Source organism: Phoca vitulina, unplaced genomic scaffold (genome assembly GCF_004348235.1).
Source record: "Phoca vitulina isolate PV1807 unplaced genomic scaffold, GSC_HSeal_1.0 scaffold13, whole genome shotgun sequence".
NCBI lineage: Eukaryota > Metazoa > Chordata > Mammalia > Carnivora > Phocidae > Phoca > Phoca vitulina.
In genome coordinates, this window is record NW_022589716.1 from 1,250,823 (window position 1) to 1,272,538 (window position 21,716).

At 51.0% G+C, this 21,716-nt stretch overlaps 1 protein-coding gene across 4 annotated transcripts in view; it reads left to right on the forward strand.

Moving 5' to 3' along the window:
• Positions 1-20,335, forward strand: part of TPM4 (tropomyosin 4) — a 21,274-nt gene extending 939 nt beyond the window's left edge. The window contains exons 2-9 of one of the 4 annotated variants that reach the window (XM_032412303.1): positions 4,733-4,858; positions 9,187-9,320; positions 11,342-11,459; positions 11,938-12,008; positions 12,948-13,023; positions 14,647-14,709; positions 14,796-14,865; positions 18,918-20,335. In XM_032412303.1, coding sequence (XP_032268194.1) covers positions 4,733-4,858; positions 9,187-9,320; positions 11,342-11,459; positions 11,938-12,008; positions 12,948-13,023; positions 14,647-14,709; positions 14,796-14,865; positions 18,918-19,000 — 741 coding nt within the window. In that variant the 3' untranslated portion in view covers positions 19,001-20,335. Of the gene's footprint in view, positions 1-4,732; positions 4,859-5,038; positions 5,419-9,186; positions 9,321-11,341; positions 11,460-11,937; positions 12,009-12,947; positions 13,024-14,646; positions 14,710-14,795; positions 14,866-15,900; positions 16,163-18,917 lie in introns of those variants that run through there. The other 3 variants (XM_032412304.1, XM_032412307.1, XM_032412305.1) reach the window with 3 other exon arrangements.
• Positions 20,336-21,716: the final 1,381 nt, after the last annotated feature.

Sequence of the window (21,716 nt, forward strand, 5' to 3'; positions counted from 1 at the left end):
TGAGGGTGGCGGCGCCCGGCTACGTGTGCACACGCGCGTGTGTAGTGGTGAGGGTGGCAGTGCCGAGCTGTGCGTGAGTGAGGGTCACCCTGTCCCCGTGCCAGGACACACCCAGGTGGGACTGTGCAGGAAGGGTGGCCGAGTGTGGGTGTGTGCCAGGGTAGCTGGGTGAGAGTCAGGCCTGGGGCAGCTGGAGATTTGGGGGTGAACCTGAGGATCGCAGTGCATCTCTGCATGTCTCAGGTTCCCCCGCCGTCCCTGCTGGAGCCCAGAGGGGACAGGTGGGGGTGCCAGTGGCAGGCAGAGGCCTTGGACCTAGAGCTCTGGAGACAAGCTTCGCAGAAGGCTCCGGCACTAGGGCACACCAGGGGGCTAATGCAGCTGGTGGGCAGAGGCCTGGGCTGGGCAGTCCCAAGGCCATGCTTTGGAGCAGAGCAGAAGTCAGCTGTCTGGGTCTGGGTGGCCAGATCAGCCAGTGGGAGGAGGGCAGGGGGTGCTGCTCTCTCCGTAGCACCCTGCCCCCCACAGGACTCAGCCGCACCGCTGGGGTTAACCACCCAGCCCTCAGAAGCATCAGGGTCTCAGATAAGCCCCGGGGAGCCGCCCAGGACAGCAACACTCCGTGCCGAGCCCTGCTCAGCCCACACACCAGGCCAGCTTGGAAGGTAAAAAGGACAGGCTCTGAGCTCAGACTGGCTCTGTCCACAGCTGGGTCACTGAGCGCCGGGGAACAAAGGCCTGTGCCTCAGTGGCCCCAGGTTTGAGACAGGAAAGTGACACCATGGAAGGATTAGAGGTGACTGCAGGTGGAGCCCTTGTCCTGGTGCCTGGCACGGAGTAAGCACTCAATAAATGCAGGATTATTTCCTGCACTGCCCTACGCCCTACTTCCTCTGTGGGCCTCCCCATCCCCCAGTATCCCGGGGCTTCCCTAAGAACCTGTGACACATTCTCAGAGGCCAGCCCCACCCCAGCACTCCCTGCCACACTCCCTTCCTCCTTCCTCCCTGGCAAACACAGACACCCGTCTTGTGCTGGCCCTGAGCTGCCCACTTCCATCCTTTATTTAGCCCTTGCCATGAGAGGCTCGGCTAGGGATTCAGAGCAAAACAAGTTTATGGCTCTAATTTTCACTAAGGTGTGAGTGACTGATACAGCATACTCTCCCAAGGCAACACACATTCAAAAGGGAAGGCTTCTCAAAGCCTTCAGCCATCGGTCTGGCCAAAAAGGCAGGGACAGGTTTTCTGGCCTCCAGCTGGATTTTCATTCTGTTCTTGGTTTTCCATGAAGCCACCCACTGGGTGGACTTGTGCTTGAATCCAGGCTGGATCTTCTTCTAACTTTGACTCAGGACACATTGCTGCCCCTTTCTGAACCCTTAGTGTTCTTCTGTGACATGGGGGCACGGGCCCCCCTCCTAATGGCCAGGTGTGGAACCCAAGATTCCAGAGGCCCAAAGCAGAGGCCACATTCTCAAGGGGCCGATGGCCTGTCCCACCTAGGAACGGAGGCAGGAGGCAATGAGGGACTTGCCTTACCTGGAGTGCCTTACACTTCATGAGGCCAGAGTGTGGGTCCCGGGGCCAGCCTGCCCCTTGGGGACCCTGCAGCAAAGTCTCAGTTCTAGGCCCTGTTTGTCCAGTGTGGGAACAGGATCGGGAGGCCCAGCCCTCCCAGCTTCCTGCCCACTCCCCTCCCAGGGCAGTGACATCCGCCACAACTGGACTTTGACCCCACATCCTGCCTCAGCCCTGTCCTAAGGCCCCATTTACAGGGACTAAGGTGTGCACTCCCTGACCTTCCCAGCCATTTTACAGCAGGGAAACTGAGGCCCAGAGAAGGAAGGGACTTGCCAGAGACCATACAGAGCCAGGGCAAGGCTACCCTCCTCAGCAAGGTGTCATACACACCAGCACACACTTTGTGCTTAGAAATCGGGCAGAGGGAAAGGAACCCGATTTGTGTCAGTCTTACTGATTTTTCCTACCTGGCTCCAACCACTGAAGCGTTGGGTGTGTCATTGATTCATTCTGCAAACCTCCCCTGGACTTCCTTGGTGAGCACTGGGCCTAGTCCCATGCTGGGTGATGCTGGGACTTGGCTCAGGGTGACCTCAGCCCGGCCCAACTCCAGAGGAGTCAGGCTGGGAGACACAGAGCCAGACACGGAGAGGGCTGGGCTGGAGGCGGGGACAGGGACTGGGAGGGCCCAAGGGGGTGGTGAGGCTCTGCCCGGGGCAGCAGGGTGGGCTTCCCAAGGGGAGGGGTACTGGTGCTGGGTGTGGAAGGTCAGTGGGAAGCGGGTGGGCAGTGGGCATGCATAACCTAGAAGTCAACCGAACCAGCTTTGGAATCAGTCTGACGAGGGTTGTATGTGTCGTGTGCCTGGCACTTTCTAAATGCTTCATAGCCCCCGACCCCAGTCCCGACCAATTGTTGTCCAAACCTTGCTGGAAGATGTCATGAAAAACCTAACCATCTTCATACCTGCATGAGCCCAAAGCTGCAGAACTTGCTCTCACTCTGTCATGTTAAGAGAGCGCTGTGCTGGGCATATAGTTGGCACCTAGTAAATGCTGCACCCCACAGATCCTTCCAGAAGGAAGTCAGGTGAATGCTGGGTCACGCTGACCTGTCTTTAAGGAAACTGGATCATTTTCTCAGTCAAGGCAGAAGTTTCACAGCAGCTGCTGGGGCACTCAGAGACCACCACGACAAGGCTTCCATTTTGCAGATGAGAAGACTGAAGCCACAAAAGGGGACAGGGGTCATACAGCTGGGATTTGGAGCCAGGCATCTAGGCTTATTGCCTGAAGGTCAAGATCAGGCCCTGTGGAGCCTGAAATAGGCCTGAGCTGCTGTCACCCTCCTCCTCCTCTGAGCCCCACTCCCCTCCCCATTCCCTAGCTCAGCAGTAGGACACTCAGTGGCCTTGAAGATGGGACAGGAGACCTTTTAAGAATTTGCACGGGGGACGGGGGGTGGCGTACAGTTGGTTAAGCGTCAGACTCTTGGTTTTGGCTCAGGTTGTGTTCTCAGGGTCCCGAGATCGAGCCCCATGTCGGGCTCTGCACTCAGTGTGGAATCTGCTTTGAATTCTCTCTCCTTCTCCCTCTGCCCCTCCCGCTTGTGCGCGCGTTCTCTCTCAAATAAATAAACAGACCTTAAAAAAAAAAAAAAAAAAAGAATTCGCACAGACACGCGCACACACACACACATACACACACAAAGCATCTGGCACATTTTACACATCATCTCAGGGGTGAGTGTGTAACCCAGATCAGACTCAGAGCTTGACCTAGAAGCCACATCAGCTCTAATAACATACCTTCTTCCGGATGTTAAAGAAAAGAAGGAAGTCAGAAAGGGACGTAGGAAAGCAGGCCTGGCATAAGGGCCTGTTCAGAAGTGGGTTCAAATCCTGTGCTGGGTGACCTGGAGAAAGTCACTCCACCTCTCTGGGCTTCCTACTGGGAAGAGGAAGCAGGAGGATGAAGCAGGGCCCAGGGAGGGCTGCTTGCCCACCCTGGGAACACGGACTGGACCACAGTGTCAAACTACCAGAGACAGAAGTCAGATCAAAGCATGAGCTGGACTGACCAGAGGACCAGAGTTCAGGACAGGGGAGGGAGGTGCAGCCTGGAGGTGACAGAGAAGGCTTCCTGAACTGACTCTTGACTGGTGTGGTGGAGCGCGATGGAGATGGACAGGTGAAGGGGTTTGTGGTTTGTATCCCATAGATCTGAGCTTTTCAAGCTGGGAGGGCCAAGAGAGGGGCAAGGCTCCCAGGATAAACAAAGAGAACTGAAAACTTGGGAACGTGGGGGACATTTTTATTAAAATGAACATAAGCCAGATGTGCAGTAATTTTAAAGATTTAACCTTAGCCTTCAAAGAAAGTGGTCTTTGAGGGGTATCTCTCTTCTAGCCAAGCCCCCCAAGTACAGGAATGGGGTGGGCCTTCACAGTATTTCATTTTATTTTTTTGAGAGAGAGAGAGAGAGAGAGAGCATGGGGCGGGGGTGGGGGCAAGGGACAGAGGTACAGGGAGAGAGAGAATCTTAAGCAGGCTCTATACCCAGGACCAGCCGAACTAGGGGCTCAATCTCACCATCCTGAGGTCATGACCTGAGCCAAAATCAAGAATCTGAGGCTTAACCTACTGAGCCCCCCCAGGTGCCCCAACCTTTCAGAGTATTTTGTGGGAAAGTCGGAGAACCAATCTCTTGGGCAATGGGGAGCCAGGGCAGTTTTAGGCAGGAGGAGGGCAAACATACATTTAGAAAGTTTTTGTAGCTGCCAGTGCAGGAGGCAGGACTAGAGAGGGACAGCCTGGGGTTTGGGGGAGATCTGGGCCCAGAGTATGAGACTCCTATTTCTACTTAACTCGGGATCACCAGCAGTCCGCACCCCTGAAACTGGGATGCAAAACTGAACGTGTGTTTCTGGGAAGTGTGTCGGGACTTGTTTCCCAAAAGCTGTAATCGATTCTGAAAGAGTATCCAGGACCCCCCAAAAGATAAGCACACACAGCTGGTCCCAAGAGATGGGAAGAAGGTGCAAATCATATTAACAGGTAGCATTTGAGTGGTGCACAGTATCGTTATCCCTGTTTTGCAGATGAGGCAACTGAGGCCCGGAGAGACAGAGGACTCTTGTGAATGTGGGAGACGCCCCTCCGCCACGGGTACGTGGTCCCCAGGCTGACAGGTCCCCCTATTTGTGCCCAGGTGGAAGAGGAGCTGACACACCTCCAGAAGAAGCTGAAGGGGACGGAGGATGAGCTGGATAAATACTCCGAGAACCTGAAAGACGCCCAGGAGAAGCTGGAGCTGACGGAGAAGAAAGCCTCCGACGTACGTGCGCAGTAATGGGGGCGCCCGCGGCTGGGCCAGGCGGGAGCCCCGGGGTCGGGCGGGCGGGAGCCCCGGGGCCGGGCGGGCGGGCGGGCAGCGCCGGAGGAAGAGGAGGAGGAAGAGGAGAAGGCGGTGCCTCCCGGCGCTTTCTCCAAATAAGTCCCGAAAAGGGGCACTTTCCAACAGCTGTGGCCAGCGGTGTCGACGTCAGGCCCTCCCCCAGCGGTGCTGACGTCGGCGGCCGGGCCCGGTGACCTCATCGCCCCGACGGCGGCCGGGCCGGGGGCGGGGAGAGGCGGGGGCGGCCCCGGCGCAAGCAAAGGCTCGGGGGCCGGGGCGCGGCTGGTGCAGCTTTCGCCGGAGCCGAGCCGAGCCGAGCGCCAGCCGCTGCCCGCCGCCCGCTGCGTGCGCCTCCGCGCCTCCGCGCCATGGCCGGCCTCAACTCCCTGGAGGCGGTGAAACGCAAGATCCAGGCCCTGCAGCAGCAGGCGGACGAGGCGGAGGACCGCGCGCAGGGCCTGCAGCGGGAGCTGGACGGCGAGCGCGAGCGGCGCGAGAAAGTGAGAGCCCGCGCCCTGGCCCCGCGCCCCGGCATCCCCCGGCCCAGGGCGCGCTCCTTTCTCCCCTTCTCCCCGCGCCGCCCGCTTCCCGCGCTCCCCGCCCGCCCTCGGCGGCCGCTACCCGCTTCTCCACCCCACCCCCCCCGCCCCCTGTTAGCCCGCCTTCGCGCCCTCTGGCCTGGCGGCACCCGGATCGCGGACCCGCAGCCCCCTCCCCCGGGCGGGCTGCTGAGACCCCCCTTTCTCCGCGGTCATCCTCCTTCCCCAGCCTGGGACGGGGGAGGGGGCGCCGCATCCGGATCGGGCGTGGTCGGCCGAGCGGGTAATGGGGGGATGGGGCCGAGGAGGACGCACGATCCTGGAGTGGGGAGGAGGTTGTGGGGGGCGCCGCACTGCCATCTGACTCTGGGCTGGCGCCGGGGTGCTGGGCGGGGGGTGGGGTGGGGGCCGGCGACTGGACCTTGGAGCGGGAAGTGAGAGTGGAAACATTGAGCTTCCATTGTCTGGGGTTGGACTAGCCAACTCGGACTCTGGGGGCGGGGGGGCGGGGGGCGTCGCACTTTCTCCCCTCTTACGCGGCTTCCCGGCTCCAGCTGAACTTTCCCAGCTGTTCCCAGGGGCGCGGCGGCGACGTGTCCGCCCCTGGCGGGGGGCGGAAGTTCAGCCCGGAGCCGCCGGCCTTTCCCTCCCCAGCTGGTCCCTTCGGGAGCGACCGGCGAGCGACGGCCGCGGGACCCCGCCTTTCTCCAAAAGAACTTAGGAATGTTAGCTCAGGGCCCTCGACCCAAGGTGGTTCGGTGTGCCTCCGCTCCATGCTGCGGGGCCTGAGACACATAATGGGGCCGACGGAGGAGGGCCCTCTTCGCCCTCCCTCAGTCCTCGGACTGCCCCTCGAGGCAGGACAGATGGTGGCAACCCCTGGGGCTGGGGAGAGATCCGGATTCTAACGCCATCTCCTACCACTTGGTACTTAACCCCCTAGCAGCGTGTCTCCCCATCTGTAAAGCAGCCGTGACCATAATGCAGACCCCCTAGGATAGCTGGGAGGGTCCGGGGAGTAAGGGCACATAGTAGGTGCTCAATTCCTGGGCTGTTTTTCCTCCCCTCCCAGTCACCTCAGAAGAGCTCACAGTCTGATGGGTGTGAGGGGTACAAATAAGGCTGGATAGCATTGCAGAGGGGTTCAGTGTTCTGTTGTGGGAGCAGGACAGGGGAGCAGCCCCCCCACCCCCGTGGGGTAGGCTTCAAAATGGAAGTCGAGCAGTCATTATTATAGAATAAGAGTTTGCTGGGAGAAGAGCCCTAGGTGTGCAAGAAAGTTGGAGAGGGTGGAAGCCCAGGGCCCGGGGAAAGCTGGAGTGTTGAGGCTGAGGGTGGGGACCCCAGAAATGGAAAAGATGCCCAAGGTGTTGACAAGTCTGGAGAAGAGCCCCACACCGTCCCAGTGTTGGCCTGAGTGGAAGCATTTAGTCTTCCACTAGGGTTGCTCTGGCGTGAAGAGGCCTCAGAAACCTGGTGCAAGCCTCAAACAGTAGCTGGTTTGGCCTCTTTCACACAAGGAACCGGCAGAACCCTCCCTCTGATCTCATCCCAAGTCATCTCGCTGGAGAACAATTACTTCTGCTTAAATATGGCCCTCAGCCTTGAGCCAAGACTTAGGAGTAGGACCGTCCAGTTGGGAGGAAAGATGTTTTTGGAAAGTTGTGGATTTCTTAAAAAGTTTGCTTTTCAAAGCATTCTCCTCTTGGTCAGGATGGGGAAGTCTGAAGAAAGTACTCGGGGAAAGGAACTGAGCCCGGGGGGGAGGGCGGGGGGGACCTTTCTCAAGTCTCTTGTGGAGAAAGCCAAGAGCCGGCGTGTGGCAGACTTCTGGGTCTGCCTCCCGACAGCTGGTTTCGTTTAGATTTTTGTGTGATTAACCGACATCTTCCTGTTCCTTTGCCACATGTATCTAGCAAGCCTCTTTTACCTTATAAGGGAAATCCTTTGTAGAGTGTAGAGGCTTTGATTGCAGGAAGGGGTGGAGCCCAAAATGACTAGCAGTGACTAGCAGTTTTTCAAAAATACATATATATGTATGCACGTCTATAGTCGTGTATATAAGCGTTCTTTCAATTCCAGACAGTTGAAAATGTGCCAAAAGCATGGTTATCAGGATTCAGAATTCCCCACAGAAGGAAAGTCCACTTTCGTTTTTTAAAGACAACTCATGAATAAAGCACCTTTGTATGATCTTAAAACTCAATACCTTGACTGCTAATGGGGATGGGGTTACTTTGGGGGGGTGATGAAGATGTTCCAGAATTAGGTCATGGTGTTGGTTATGCAGTTTTGCTAATGTACTAACTATTGGGGGAGGGGGGGATCAATTCCTGCCCCTGTTGCTGAAGGAGTTAAAATTCACGTTATTAAAAAGAATAAAAGGCACCCACTCATTAGAAGGAGTGGGTGAGTTTCTTAAAATAGTTCATCGGTGGTTTTAATGTAGTCTCCAAATTGGTGTTTCAGAGGAAGTTGCGATCAGAAACACCTGTGGGAGTTTTCCCTCCATCTGCTGCTAAGACTCTGGAGCTGAGCACAGTTTCCTGAGTCTCTGTTTTTCAGCATCTCTGGCCTCATTCTTCTACTCCACTTTTTTGCTGTATAAATTCAGGGGGTTGGGGGGAGGGGAGGAAGCGGTTTCCTACTAATTTTTATGGCCTTCCCCAATTCAGAGATTGACTTGATAGGAAGAAGCCAGTGTAGCTTTATACGTCTTCCCTCGGTTGAGTCAAATTTCACCAACTCTTCCGTATTTCTCAAAGCCTCCACAAGACTCAGCAGGGTACAGACTCAGCCAGGGAAGAGCCATGGGCTGGGTTTCCTGAGGCCAGTTCTGTTGACACTGGACAGAACCACTGCCCCTAGCTGGACCTTTCCATTTCCCCATCATAAAATACCAGAGGATTAAATGAGGTGAAATCATGGGGCTTCCCGCATGCCAGGTGCAATGCCACACCCTCAGTTACAGTCTTCACGGTGCTGGGGCTGGAATGGGGAGGCCCAGAGCAGTGAAGCAGCCTGCCCGGTGCCACGCGGCTACAAATTGGCAAAACAGGGATTCTGACCGAGCGCTTTTTGAGCCCAAAGTTCCTGCTTTCATGTACACCGCCATATTGTCTTCCTTGTAGGTGCAAATACCTTGAAAAGCCAGTATCACCATTCAGACATCCCTTCCGTGCCTGTAACCACGTTTTCTTTCCTTTCCTCACTTAGATATTTTTGTCCCATCCTCTCAGGGCGGTGTTCTGACGGGTGCTGCCCCCCCTTCCCCACGTTGTGCGGCCAACATTTAACTGAGGCTTCCATACTCTTACATTTATCTTATCATTTAGGTGACTGGGAGCAGAGCTTTCTATATGCCAGGGTGAGCCAGGGCACTGGTGGCCTTACCCTCTAGGAATCCCAGAGAGGCCAGCACTGTCTTCTCCCAGCATGCAGTGTGCTTGGCACTCGACCGTGTTGACTTGACTGCCTGTCCTGTACTGGGATACACACCTTTGTCATTGAGCGGTGGATGTTCCCGGACGTTTTCGGGGGAAGAACCAATGGAAAATTCACATTCTCCAGATGAGAGTGTGAATTCCTTACTGCCTGCATTCCCGGGTGGGCTCTGTCGGGCAGGGGGAGAGGGGGAAGTGTGTTAATGGAAGGAAGAATGCCATGTGAGTTGGGGATGCTGGGCTGGCCTTTCACTTCTTAAGCCGGCTGCACCTCTGACCTCCCCAGGCCGAAGGGGATGTGGCAGCTCTCAATCGACGCATCCAGCTTGTTGAGGAGGAGCTGGACAGGGCTCAGGAGCGACTGGCCACAGCCCTGCAGAAGCTGGAGGAGGCAGAAAAGGCTGCCGATGAGAGCGAGAGGTAAGGATGACCTGGCGGCATCAGTGTGTGCTTCTCAGAAGTGGGGGTGGTGCTGTGCGGCTGACCTCCCAGAGCCGGGGTGCGACTGAAGGAGAACTCCCAACTGGCAGAGAAAAATGTAAAAATGGGTAGATGTAAGCCTGTGAGTATGACTTGTCACTGGCCACCAGTTTGCAGAAGGCTGCTTTGCAGGTCCTCTGAGAGCCACTCTGCATCTCGCTGGTGTTCTCACGATACCAAGTTCCTGGGGGATGGGAGAGGAGGGTGGGAGATGAAAACTTGGAATGGACCATTTGCACAGACGATCGTTAAGCCTGCTGGTCAGTGACAACTGTATGTCGGGGACACGTGCAAACCAGCACCATTAACAGACTTGAAACTGACAGCGCTCCTCACCTCGGTGGCATGCACTCCGCATCTGGGCCTCCAGCAGGATGCTCCGTCCTCCGGCGCAGGACAATTCATGCTTTGGCGCAGGCTCTGGAGGACTGAGGGCAGATTGTGTCATTCACAGAAGCAGCCGTCTCTGTGTGGTGGTAAATGGGCTCCTTGTGCGGTGATGGTGTGGGCCAGGCCAGTGGTCATTGTGTATCTATCCCACGATCACACCAGGACACTTGTTTCACCCGTCCGCCATGGTTTCCTGGTATGAAGTCCTCCAAAGGATTAATTTCTGATTGTGCTGTTGTGAGATTAAAAACCAACCCTGGAGATGGACTTCGCCTGTTGCCCCTTCGGGAAATTTCTTCCGGTGCAGTGTAGAACAGCCTGTGCCATGGGGGGGCCACAGCCCAGCAGAGGCTCTGCTTCAGCCACCAGGAAGTGTGAGGGACCCAGTCACAAGTTGCTCATGGCTGTGCCTGGATTAGCTGCTGCCCATGTTCACGGGCAGACCGGGCTGGCCAGACGTCTCACCTCCAGGACCTCACCAAACCCAGAGAGCCTGGGAAGGCCCCTCACTTCTTTGTGTCGTATCACCGGAGGCCTTTAGCGACGCCCTTATTGGGAGACCGCTAGTTTTGGTAGAAAGAATTCTCTACTTGGGAACTGGAGAATCTAGATTCAAGTCCTTCCACGGCCGCTTACTTCACGTTGGGCAAGTCACTTGGATCTCTCCGGTGCTGCGAAAGTTCCCCAAGCTTGCTCGGGTGCTGAGGTTAAGGCTTTGTACGGATGTGAAGGTGTCTTGCAGTGAGCTACGAACGCCAGTGACATATTTATTAAGCAACAAGACATGTAGGGTCCTCCACCCTGGGCAGACATGACACACATCAATACGTTATCCTGGGTTGGCCTCTTGGGAGCTATCTGGTCTTACCTAGGGCGTTCCAAGCAGTGTAGGCCGGGGTAGGCCAGCTGTGCTGTAGATATCCAGTCATTCCCCCCCCCCCCACCCCGGACACTTGTCCTTTCCAAACTAGACCTATCCAGTTCAGCTCCTCCTCACCCCTCACCTTGTGCATACCTGTCTCTTACCTGGTCTTCCCACGGCAGTCCCTTCGTCTTTCTGGTTTCTGTTCCCTCCTGTTTCTGAAACCCTCCTGTGGTTCCCTGTGTTCTCTTCTGGAAAGCCTCCCAGGACACATACACAGCTCCACCCCCAGTGCAGTAGAATACATCATTCCCACAGCCAGGCTGGCCCCGACCTCCATCACACTGTGGTAACTGTTGGTGTACAAGTACTGGTTACTGGTCAGTGAGAGGCCGTATAGGATGGGAGCATGGGCCCTGGAGCCAGATCACCAGGGTTTGAACCCCAGCTCTGCCACTTACGAGCTACACAACCTTGAGCAAGTTACTTGGCCTCTCTGTGCTTCCATTTCTTCGTCTGTAAAGTGGGGATGGTGTACCTCATAGGGCAGTTGTGAAGTTTGAGGCAAAGGGGAAGTGAATGAGAACTGCTCTACAATTTCCTCTTTGGAGCATGGTTCTTGGAGAGGAGTTTGGATGAGCAGACGTGTGGAGGTGTATGATGAGCCGTAATCGGTGTGTGGAGGTAATGACGAGGCTGCTCCTTGCAGAGGAATGAAGGTGATAGAAAACCGGGCCATGAAAGATGAGGAGAAGATGGAGATTCAGGAGATGCAGCTCAAAGAGGCCAAGCACATCGCCGAGGAGGCCGACCGCAAATATGAGGAGGTCAGTGGGGCTGGCGGAGGGCAGCAGCAGGAAGTGGGGAGGAAATGGATCTGTGATAGGGAGGGCCCTGGGGCTGCCTAAAGGAAGCTTTTGGTTAGTTCAGCTGTCCTTCTGCGTCCCCATCTGTTCTTCCAGAGACGGCCACTTGGCTAGGAAACCATATCTTCCACGATGCCAGGAAGGCCTGGGGAATTCTGTGGCACTTGTCTAACTTAGGAGACCAAATGATCAGATCACTTTTATGTCCCGTAGCTGGGTGTTTTGGCTAAAATTGGGAATCATGGGTCTTCAGACCATGAAAGGTCAGTCGCTCTTCTGCTGGCCTCGGTGGTCGGCTTCCCCTCCCCTCTGCCTCATTCCTGGGGCCCACGTCCTCGCGGATGGTCTGGGCAAGGCCTTGCCATCTACAAGGGTCGGGGGGGGAGGCATCCTACTAGACATGGTTGTTGGGGTCTCAGTAGATCCTTTCTGTCTGCAGGTGGCTCGTAAATTGGTCATCCTGGAAGGCGAGCTGGAGAGGGCCGAGGAGCGTGCCGAGGTGTCTGAACTGTGAGTGGCAGAGCGGGACCGAGAGGGGGCCCAGCTTGGCTCCTGGGGCCAAGTTGGGGGGAGTTGGTCGTGTAGAGAATTGACCCTGACTCTTTAAGGCCTCTGCTCAAGTGGAATGGGCTTCTGGGACTCATAGCTCAGCCCTTCCTCCTTGCCTCCATGGCTGAGAGTCTTTTTGTTCTTTCTGCACTGGGAAGCGCTGCCTACATGTTCGCTCTTCCCACAGAGGTGTTGGGAAGTAGACGTGAGACAGACCATAGCAGAGAAGCCCGGAAGTCCCGTTTTCCCAGAGAGGATATCTCAGGAGGCTGCGCCTTCTTAAGAGAACACTTACCTGCGGAAGGCAGGCTTCTCTGTCAGCGTTTCTGCCTTGTTCTTGATGTCATTGTTTGCCTGTGACTCATTCCTGGGTGTTTGTGGGGGGTGGGAGGTGAGAAGCTTGACCACAGTCCCGCAAGCTCCGAACACACAAAAAGCCTCTCCCCCTTGGCCTCGGGTGAGGAATCCAGCTCCGAGGAGCATCCCGCGGTGCTGAGAGAGAGGATCCAGTTTCGCAAATCCGTTCAGAGCTTGCCTCCTGGAGTGTCGGGTGCAAACTGATTGTCTCCCAACCTCCTGCGCCCCGTTTCATTCTTACACCTTCCGGAGGCAGCCTCATCAATCATAGATTTCACAAGGCCCTGTTGCCTCACCCTTGGCGAGAGCCCAGGAGTGCTTTACGAACCTTCCAAATACTCCTCGGCCTGCTGTGCCTTTGCCAGACACGATAGGGTTTGGATAAGTGCACAGCACTACAGCTCAGAAGGAAGCCGTTAACATTTTTCCCCCGCATTCCTTCCGGGGGCCCTAGGCAGCGTGGATTCCTCTTTTTGAAAGCTTTCAGGGGAATTGCCTGCTCTAAGGGGGGACAGGACATAAATTTCCTTTGTCTCTGCACAGAAAATGTGGTGACCTGGAAGAAGAGCTCAAGAATGTCACTAACAATCTGAAGTCACTCGAGGCTGCATCTGAAAAGGTTGGTGGTTGGCTTGCGCTGGTGATTTGCTGGACTTACTTTTCTTCCCCATGGTGCCTGGGAGTATATGCCCAGGGTGTCGGGGATCTGACCTATATTTGTTAACAGTGGCTTTAGTGCCCAGCAGCAAGGTTTTTCCCCCAACAAAAAAAGAGAGGTCCAGCGGCTAGAGTTCCTTCTTCAGTGGGGTCTTTGCACCATCTTTTATCTCTGCCTTCGAGGAGGGCAGAGAGGGAATGAGATTTGTACCTGGTCAGGCTCCTCTTAAGGAGATCTGAGCCTAACTGTATACAGAGCCTCACTCTCAGATGAATCCCCTGGATCCTCCATAAAATACACTCTGAAAGATCGAGCAGCAGATAGAAGAGGCGGAATTGGGCTTTTTAGGTTGAAATAGTTCCCAAAGCAGTCATTACCAGAGAGAACCATGTTAGGAACAATGCACACACTCTTCCGTAGCCTGCCCTGTGAATTCGCCATTCTCCTCGATTCCTCACTCTCCCCACCTCCTAGTGCCCTCCAGTTGCATTGAACATCTAGGTTAGGGGCTTCTCAGCTGTATAGCCCCGCCTACTTCTTTTCCTATCATGATCACATTTGTCATAATTAATTACCTGCCTTCCTTGCTCGATGGTAAGTTTTAAGGACAGGGACTGTATCTGTCTTGTTTAGAGCTATGTCATTAGTATTAACAGGGAATCGAGGATATTTGATGAGCGAACGTGGCTTATCACCTGTGCATGCCACATTAGCTCCTGTGGGCATGGTAAATGCTGTCCTAGGCCAAGGGGTAGATGTTACAGTGATAATATGGCTTCTGCTCTGCAAGGGCTCAGAGTGTAGTTGAGTAGAAGAGACTGACCCAGTAATAAAGTGCTTTGAGACTTCAACAGAGGGACCTTGGAAAGTTGGGGAATGTGTCATGAGGACGTGATGTTTAAAAGGGCTGTAAAGCACGATGGAGGCCAGGAGCTCAAATTCCAGAGTCAGGTTCCGGTCAGTCATGGTGTGGTCACTTCATAGCCATGTGACCCTAAACAAACTACTTAACCTCTCTGACGCTTCTACTCATCTGTAAAATGGGATTGAGGATATCTGGCACCTAGCAAGCAGCTGTAAAGGCTAGCTGATACCAATCTGAGTCGAACCTTGCAAGACAAAAATCCTTTCTGGCAGGTAGTCAATGGGGAAAGGAACATCCCATGCTGCTGGGGGGGGGGGGCGCTAAGGCTGGGAGATTGGAGAGTGCACAGAACGCGTTTGAGAACGATGGTGGGAAGCGGGGTGGGAAACATCAATCAGGCCAACTGTGGAGGGCTCCACGTGGCATCATTTCCATTCAACCATCTGCTCCGTCTTGATCACAGATCCATCTCAAGTTAATCCAGCCCAGGCCTTCAGCTCAGTCCCACCCCAGAGGGCTCCTCTGCAGATTCTCTTGAGTTCTGTGCACATTGCTTCTATCTGGAAAGGTGCTCCCTCCACTTTGCTTCTTAGAAGTGTTCATAGTGCTTCATGCACATGCTTTTCTCCAAGGAACAGAGAACCTACATTCTTCTATGCTTTTTTTTTTTTGCCCCCGCCCCTTTTTTTTTTAAAGTACTGTTTTGGTTTCTCCCACAGTATTCTGAAAAGGAGGATAAATATGAAGAAGAAATCAAACTTTTGTCCGACAAACTGAAAGAGGTGAGCGCGATCACACCCAGCTAGTTCAGGTTTCTCTCTCGGCTGGGTCTTGAAGCAATCATAGTGACTCCTTTCTTTTCTTCTAGGCTGAGACCCGTGCAGAATTTGCAGAGAGAACGGTTGCAAAACTGGAAAAGACAATTGATGACCTGGAAGGTACGAAACTACCATCTAATTACGTTTGCTCTGCCTCCCCCTTCGTGACAATCTGCTGACAGTTGGGAGGAGTCTCTGGAGGAGCTGAGTTGGGCTTTGTTCATCCTAGGAAAGTTAAGTACAGAGTGATGGCACATCTGGAGGTCTGGGGCACTGGAACAGGACAGTGCAAGTCAAATGTAGACCTGGGTTGCCATTTTTCCAGAAGTAAAAGCTCTCTGCTTAATTGGCTCCACGTGTGAATACAGAGACCCAAATATGGCTGATTTTGTTTTAAAAGTCTTTAGAATGTCCTTCAATTTGCTCATTCCTGAGAGACGCCTTGCATTTTTAAAATGCCTTACATTTTTACAGAAGCTCTCTCCCAGAGAACTCAGAGCTTATCACAGTATGAGAAAAATGAAAATACAGAGAATGTAGAGACTGAATAAAGACTCCAGTCTGAAAGTCTGGTGCCCACATATCCCAGAATCTCTTGAAGAGTTCCCACTTAAAAAAAAAAAAAAGAAAAAGAATTCTGTCCTGTGTTCGTCATAAAATAAACTGGGAAATTCTAGCATCTTGGGATTCAAACAAAATCTCCTAAAATTATCTGTCTCACCCAGAAAGGGTGCCAAACTTGTTCCTCAGACCATGTGTCCCAGTGTTTGGTTTGGGAGGTGAGGTTTCCATATAAGGGAAAATATCGCATTCCAAAGTATAACCTTTGGACTGGGTGACATCACTGCAAGTCAGAAATAACCTGGGGCGGGAGGTTGGGGGTAGAAGCTGTGTCCATGTCTAGTCCCCCTTTCTTTTAAAGATTCATCGTGGCTAATCCCCTGCAGAGCCTCAAGCCACTTAGAAACCACTCCATTGATCTTTTGCTTCCTCATTTGTTTTACATAGGACACAACTTTCTTCTAGTTCATGCTTTGTTTTCTCACTTTTGTTTTCTTCCTCTCGTTGTTCATCTGGCACTCCATTCCGACCCTCACGTTCTGTTCCCTGTACCTCTTTTTCCGAACTCTCTCCCTGGGGACCTCCGCCCTCTAGACGAGCTATACGCTCAGAAGCTCAAGTACAAAGCTATCAGCGAGGAACTGGACCATGCTCTCAACGACATGACCTCTCTGTGAGAGGTAGCTGGGGTGCTGCCCTCTGTCCTAGCAATACCGAAGTTGGCCTCCTCACTGTGGTGCCTGCACTTCCCGTGGGCTTCTAGAAGCTCGTTTCCTGCCTCCTGGTTTGGTCTTTCAAGCCTTCCTCTGCTGTGTCTGTGACTGTGTGACTGAAATAAAGACAGGCGCTCCTCATGCCCAGGCCCTCATTTTCATTTTCTTCCCTTGCCGCTTTTGAGCCGTAGCTGTTGGTTCCCTTGACCATGGCTACAACAGAGAGTGGGTGGTTCACATGAAGAGCTCATTTCAAAAGGAAAATGATGCCCACGTGATTCTTTCTGCCTATATGGAAACAAAAGCCAATTTGGCAGGAGCTCTCAAATATGTGCTAGCTAACTATATCTGCATGCCAATAGCAGTTTTTCCTTAAATAGAAATTGTTTTTGAATGGAGACTTACCCAGCCTCTTAAGCAGCTTGATAGAGTCAGCAGAACTTGCAAAAACCGGCAGGCTTGTGTCTAAAAAGAGGCTCCTCTTGAATGGGGTTTGACCTACGGATTCACAAAGCGGCAATGGCATTCTGGTCTCCTTATTCTTCCTTTTCGCATTTGTTTTCTCTGTGTTACACCCTGAGAATGGTGTCTGGGGTTCCCTGTGTCTTCACTGTTCATGGAACATCTACCCAGCCCCTGATCCTGGGAGGAAGTTCACCAGTGAGCCTCACCTCTAGCCCCTGCCCTTAGAAAACAACTACACAAGGGATGAAAGCACATCCCATTAGCAGGGAAAGGGGGTGGAAGCTGCTGGAAAGCCAGACAGAGTTCATTCCCAAGTTCCAAAGTTGGCTGAGATGCTAACATCTATCTCCTCATACTTAACTCGAATCAGGAACCTTGCTTTGGTTTGGTGAGAACTCTTAAAGTTAGCCTGTGGGTATTAAGAGATCATGCCTGTAGTGACCGAAAGCTCATAGATTGTTCCACAAGAATCCAAATTTTAAATATTTTATCCACTTTTCCCCTGCACCCCCCCACCACCACCATAAATCATTCCAGAAACACTGCCATTTTGATGTCCACGCATGTCTTTTAGACTGCCTCTTGAACCTGGGAGCAGCATGAAGATCTCCAATTAGATTAACAATTTTTTTGTCACCAGAGCTTATTATTCCTCATCCTATGATTTTATTCAGGTGGGAACTTCTGTCCCAGTTCTTTATGTTCTTCCCTCTAAAATCCATCTCCCTTAAACTATTCACACCCTTTCACCCTTAGCCTCTCCCTGGTTTCCTATCATCCACCCTGAACTTTTGCATAAACCACTCCCCTCACACACTGCCATACTTATGACTGTGGAAAGGTTAGACTATGAAGCGGTGGGTGTTTTTTGTTTGCTCACTCTATATATTTGTTCCTGGGATTTTTCCAGATGTATGTGGCCTCCACCCTTTGAAATAACTGCAGCCCTGCTTATCCAGTCATTCTACCTAACTAAGCACCTAAGTGGAACTTCATTTACGGAGAGATTTGGGCTATCAGGACCTACTACCACCCTTGATGGTCTATGGGCCTGTCATACTTCTTGAGGGCAATTGATACATTAAGGGAAAGATTTTTTTTTTTTTTTATCTCAGCTCTAATACAAAGTAGATGCCAGGGAATCCAAGTGGCAAGGTGGAGTGTGGTCAGGATTTGTAGTGGGGAAACCTGGGTTTGAATCTCAGCCCTGTGGGACCTTGCACAAGCTGCTTAGCTTTTCTGCAAAACAAAAGTGGTGGCTCCGTCAGTGAGGATTAGGTGAGACCATGGAGAAACTGGCTTACATGGGGTGGGCACTGTCCATCCACATTAGTCAGGTCCAGGTCACTCACTCTTCTTTTCTCTGACAGAATCCGCCCGATCATAGCAACTTGATGTTTTTAAGTGCCTCCTCAGATGAAAGGGTCAGCAATTCTAGTTGAAAGACTGCCGTCTTTGCAGTCATTTTTTTTTTTCTTTCTGAAAATTTCCAAGCTGATCCTATCACAGTTTATGAGGCATTTGCTTTCCTGCAGTATTTTAATGATTCTTGGCCTAGTCTCTTATCGGCCATCACTCACTGCAAACCAGTTCCATCTTGGTCGCTGTTGTGCCTAGCTCTAAATGGCATCTTACTTTTTCAGGTTTTGAAAATTTATTTTATCACTTAATAACTCACCTGTAGTCTGACTTAGATTTTCAGTCATGCTGCATTTATCTAGGGTTTGACTACATGGCTGTGGACACACAGACACAACAACACAGTTATGCCTGGAATTTCAATGGCCATTCCCAAAACCCCCAAAGGAAGAATGGGTTTCAGGATTATGATTTCCTAACAAAGACTAATTAACTAGCACTAGGGGGGAAATGTGCTGTTTCCCATATCTAGGACTAAAGTCTTATGTTTGCAGCACTTCCTAAGTTCTGAAGCGCCTCTTGTTTGTTCCTTATGGTAATCCCCATGCCCCATATTGCTGTTGTTATCCTTGACAGATGGGGAAACTGAGATTTAACAAGGTTAAATGGCGTATTTCAGTGGCACAACTGGGGTTTAAGTCCAGGTGTTCTAACTCTAGATTGCCAGATTTAACAAATGAAAACAGGACACCCAGTTAAATTTGAATTTCAGATAGGCAGTGAGTAATTTTTTGGCATAAGTATATCTCAACATTTGGGATATACCTGTCCTAAAAAAGTATTTGTTGTTTACTTGAAATTCAAATTTAATTGAAGACTCTGTATTTTATCTTGCAACCCTGACTCCCATATTTGATACTTGATCTCTATTATTCCATGGTATTCTGCTATAATTAAAATGTAAAGTACCTTCTCTGCTATGACTTTCACTCTGACTGTGGAGTTTAGAAACTTTTTTCTCCTTAACAAAGATGCTTATTAATTTATTTTTCCCCCACTCTTAATCCTCACCAGAAAAACTTGCCCAGGCCAAAGAAGAGAATGTGGGCTTACATCAGACACTGGATCAGACACTAAACGAACTTAACTGTATATAACCAAAACAGAAGAGTCTTGTTCCAACAGAAACTCCAGAGCTCCGTGTCTTTCTCTTCTCTTGTAAGAAGTTTCTTTTGCTATTGAATCTTCGCTTTGCTGGAAATGTCAAGCAAATTATGAATATATGACCAAATATTTTGTATCAGAGAAGCTTTGAGCACCAGTTAAATCTAATTCCTTCCTTTTTTCAAATGGCACCAGCTTTTTCAGCTCTATTTTTATCCTTAAGTTGCATTTATTCATAAGGTAGGCAGGGTATTTCACAGTGAGCATACTCTCTTAAGACTGAGGGCATTTGGTTCCTGGGAGAATAGACAACCCTACACTTTTCAAAAACAACTCCAGTATCTAGTCATGGGTCAACTTAAAAGGCCAAAGAATATATACCTTCTGGGCCACTGTTGGTCACACGACACATAGCCAGGGACCATCACATTAAAATATGGGTAGGGATTTTCCATCGAGAGCAAAAATAAAAAAAAAAAAGCCAGGGGGAGGGGGCTGGCTTTGTGGGAAGTCGTAAACCATAGACAGAATAACCTAATCATCTTGGCTCTTTCCCACACTCCACCATGCAGAACAAACGTCCTCTGAGCAGTCGGCTTGAGAATGCTTGGGAAATAATCATAATAATCACCCCGATATTTTCTGGATAGATCCTTGATGTTATGCTCTTCTACATGTTCCTTTCATTCTAAAATTGTTCTCTGAGGAGCAGATAGCTTATTCCAATAATGACCAGGAATGAATGTGGTAGAATTCAGTCTTATTCAGAGAAGTCCTATCACGAAGACCACTAGCCATCAATAACTGAGCAGTTATTAAGAAATATTGGGCAGAAGGGGCCTCTCTGCCAGCAAAGTAGAGATAAAGTAATCAGCCTAGCTTCATCTCCTTTATACTTCAGGGAATGGCAAACTGAAGATTTACTTGTGTAGGACTTTAATTCCTCTTTAGGACCAAGTTAATAAAAGACCAAGAAACTCCTGATTAAACTGGATATGGAGTATTTTGTAGGCAGGGCTGCACATTTTGGCTTTGTTATATTTCTGCTTTCTTGGTTAACATCTCAGAGCTAAACATTCCACATTCCCCAGCAGTGTGGGGGCCAACTCAAGTTTACAATTCTGACAAAATCACCCTGCTTCTAGCTTATCCAAATCCTCTGCCCCTCACTCCTATTTATTAAGCATCACACTACCCAGAAGGTACACTAGCAAACTGTGCAATTGAATAAAACCCACACTTTTCATTTAGATTCTTGCAACTGTATCATATGTAATAGTATCACTTTTTCTACATTTTCGTCAAATAAATTTTTACATAAACTATAATTTGTGTGAACTTCAGAATGTGTTTGAAGGTACGCTGGTTCAGTGAACGCTGATTGGATGGGAGGGAAAGATAACTGTGCCAAGATCATTAACAAATGTTACTTGCTTTATACCATGACTTCCTGTGAGGATGATGATCTCTATATTCAGGTGAGAGCACTCTGCCTCTAATTCAAAAGCTCCTGTCCTTTGTTATACCCAGTCCTGCCTGAGCCAGGCTGTGAAGAATAACTAGGATTTTAATAGATGAGACAGGAACAGGGAAAATGGTCTCTGTTGCTTGAGTCAGGAAAGCACAAGGCATTGCATATATAAAGGAAGGAAGTAGGAAAGCTGGAAGGTGAGCTGTGTCCACACTGATGAGAGCCTGAACTTAATTTGGTCAGGAGTGGAGAGCTGCTGAAGAGTAATCAACAAAGAAACACATTAGGAAAATCCACTTAGTCATTTTCAGGAAGGACTAGAGTGGGAATAGACTAGAGGCAGTAAGGCCAGTTAGGAGGATGCTTCCATTATCCCAGGTAGTGCTTGCCATGGAATGAAAAGAAATGATGTGGAAGAAGTAATCTTAAGACAGCTGACCAGCTGGTAGGTAACTTAAAGAAGAAAGTGTCAAAGATGACTGCAGTTTCACTACCTGAATTGCTCTGATATCTGCCTCAAGATCTGATCTTGGGGAAGTGGGGTAGGGAATCAAAAAGAGAAATGAAAGCCTTTAAAACATTAATGTGGTATGCAAACAATTTTTGTCACCAAGTACAATTAAAAACATTTCCTTCATATTAATTCAACATTTAGCTGATGCTGTGAGCTTGTTTAGATGGTAGATGCAGGGAATATCAATGACTAAAGTATAACTGCCTTCTCTAAGGGCCCTACTATTACTAGACTGAAGCTCCTTCTCTCCCTCCTGCCTACCCCCTTGGGCTGCAACCTAAGCTCAGGATACTATTAGTCAATCTCGTGCCTCTGCACTTAACAGAAGTGTTGAGTGTTTATTAAACTGATCTCAGATCTCGGGGGGTTCCCAATCCCATGAAGTGTATGTGGAACACAGGGCGAGCTTAGGGCCAGATTGTGAAGCCCTGATCCTGACAGACCCTGGATGGGTACTGGATAAGTGTCTGAGAATGAGCACACTGCGGAGTGAAATCTAGATTAGAGAACAGAATAATCAGGAAGACCAGTGGAGAGAAGAACAAGGTTCAACTATCTAGAACCAAGATGTGAGCGGATCAAAGAGCTGTGTCAAGGATGACTTCGGTTTCACTCAGAAGGTAATTCGGGCCAGGCTAGTTTGAGTAGAAGTTAGCACGTTCAGTTGCGGACATGTTTTAGTACCTCTGCCAAGTCCAGAAAGTGGCTGGACACAGGGATGGCC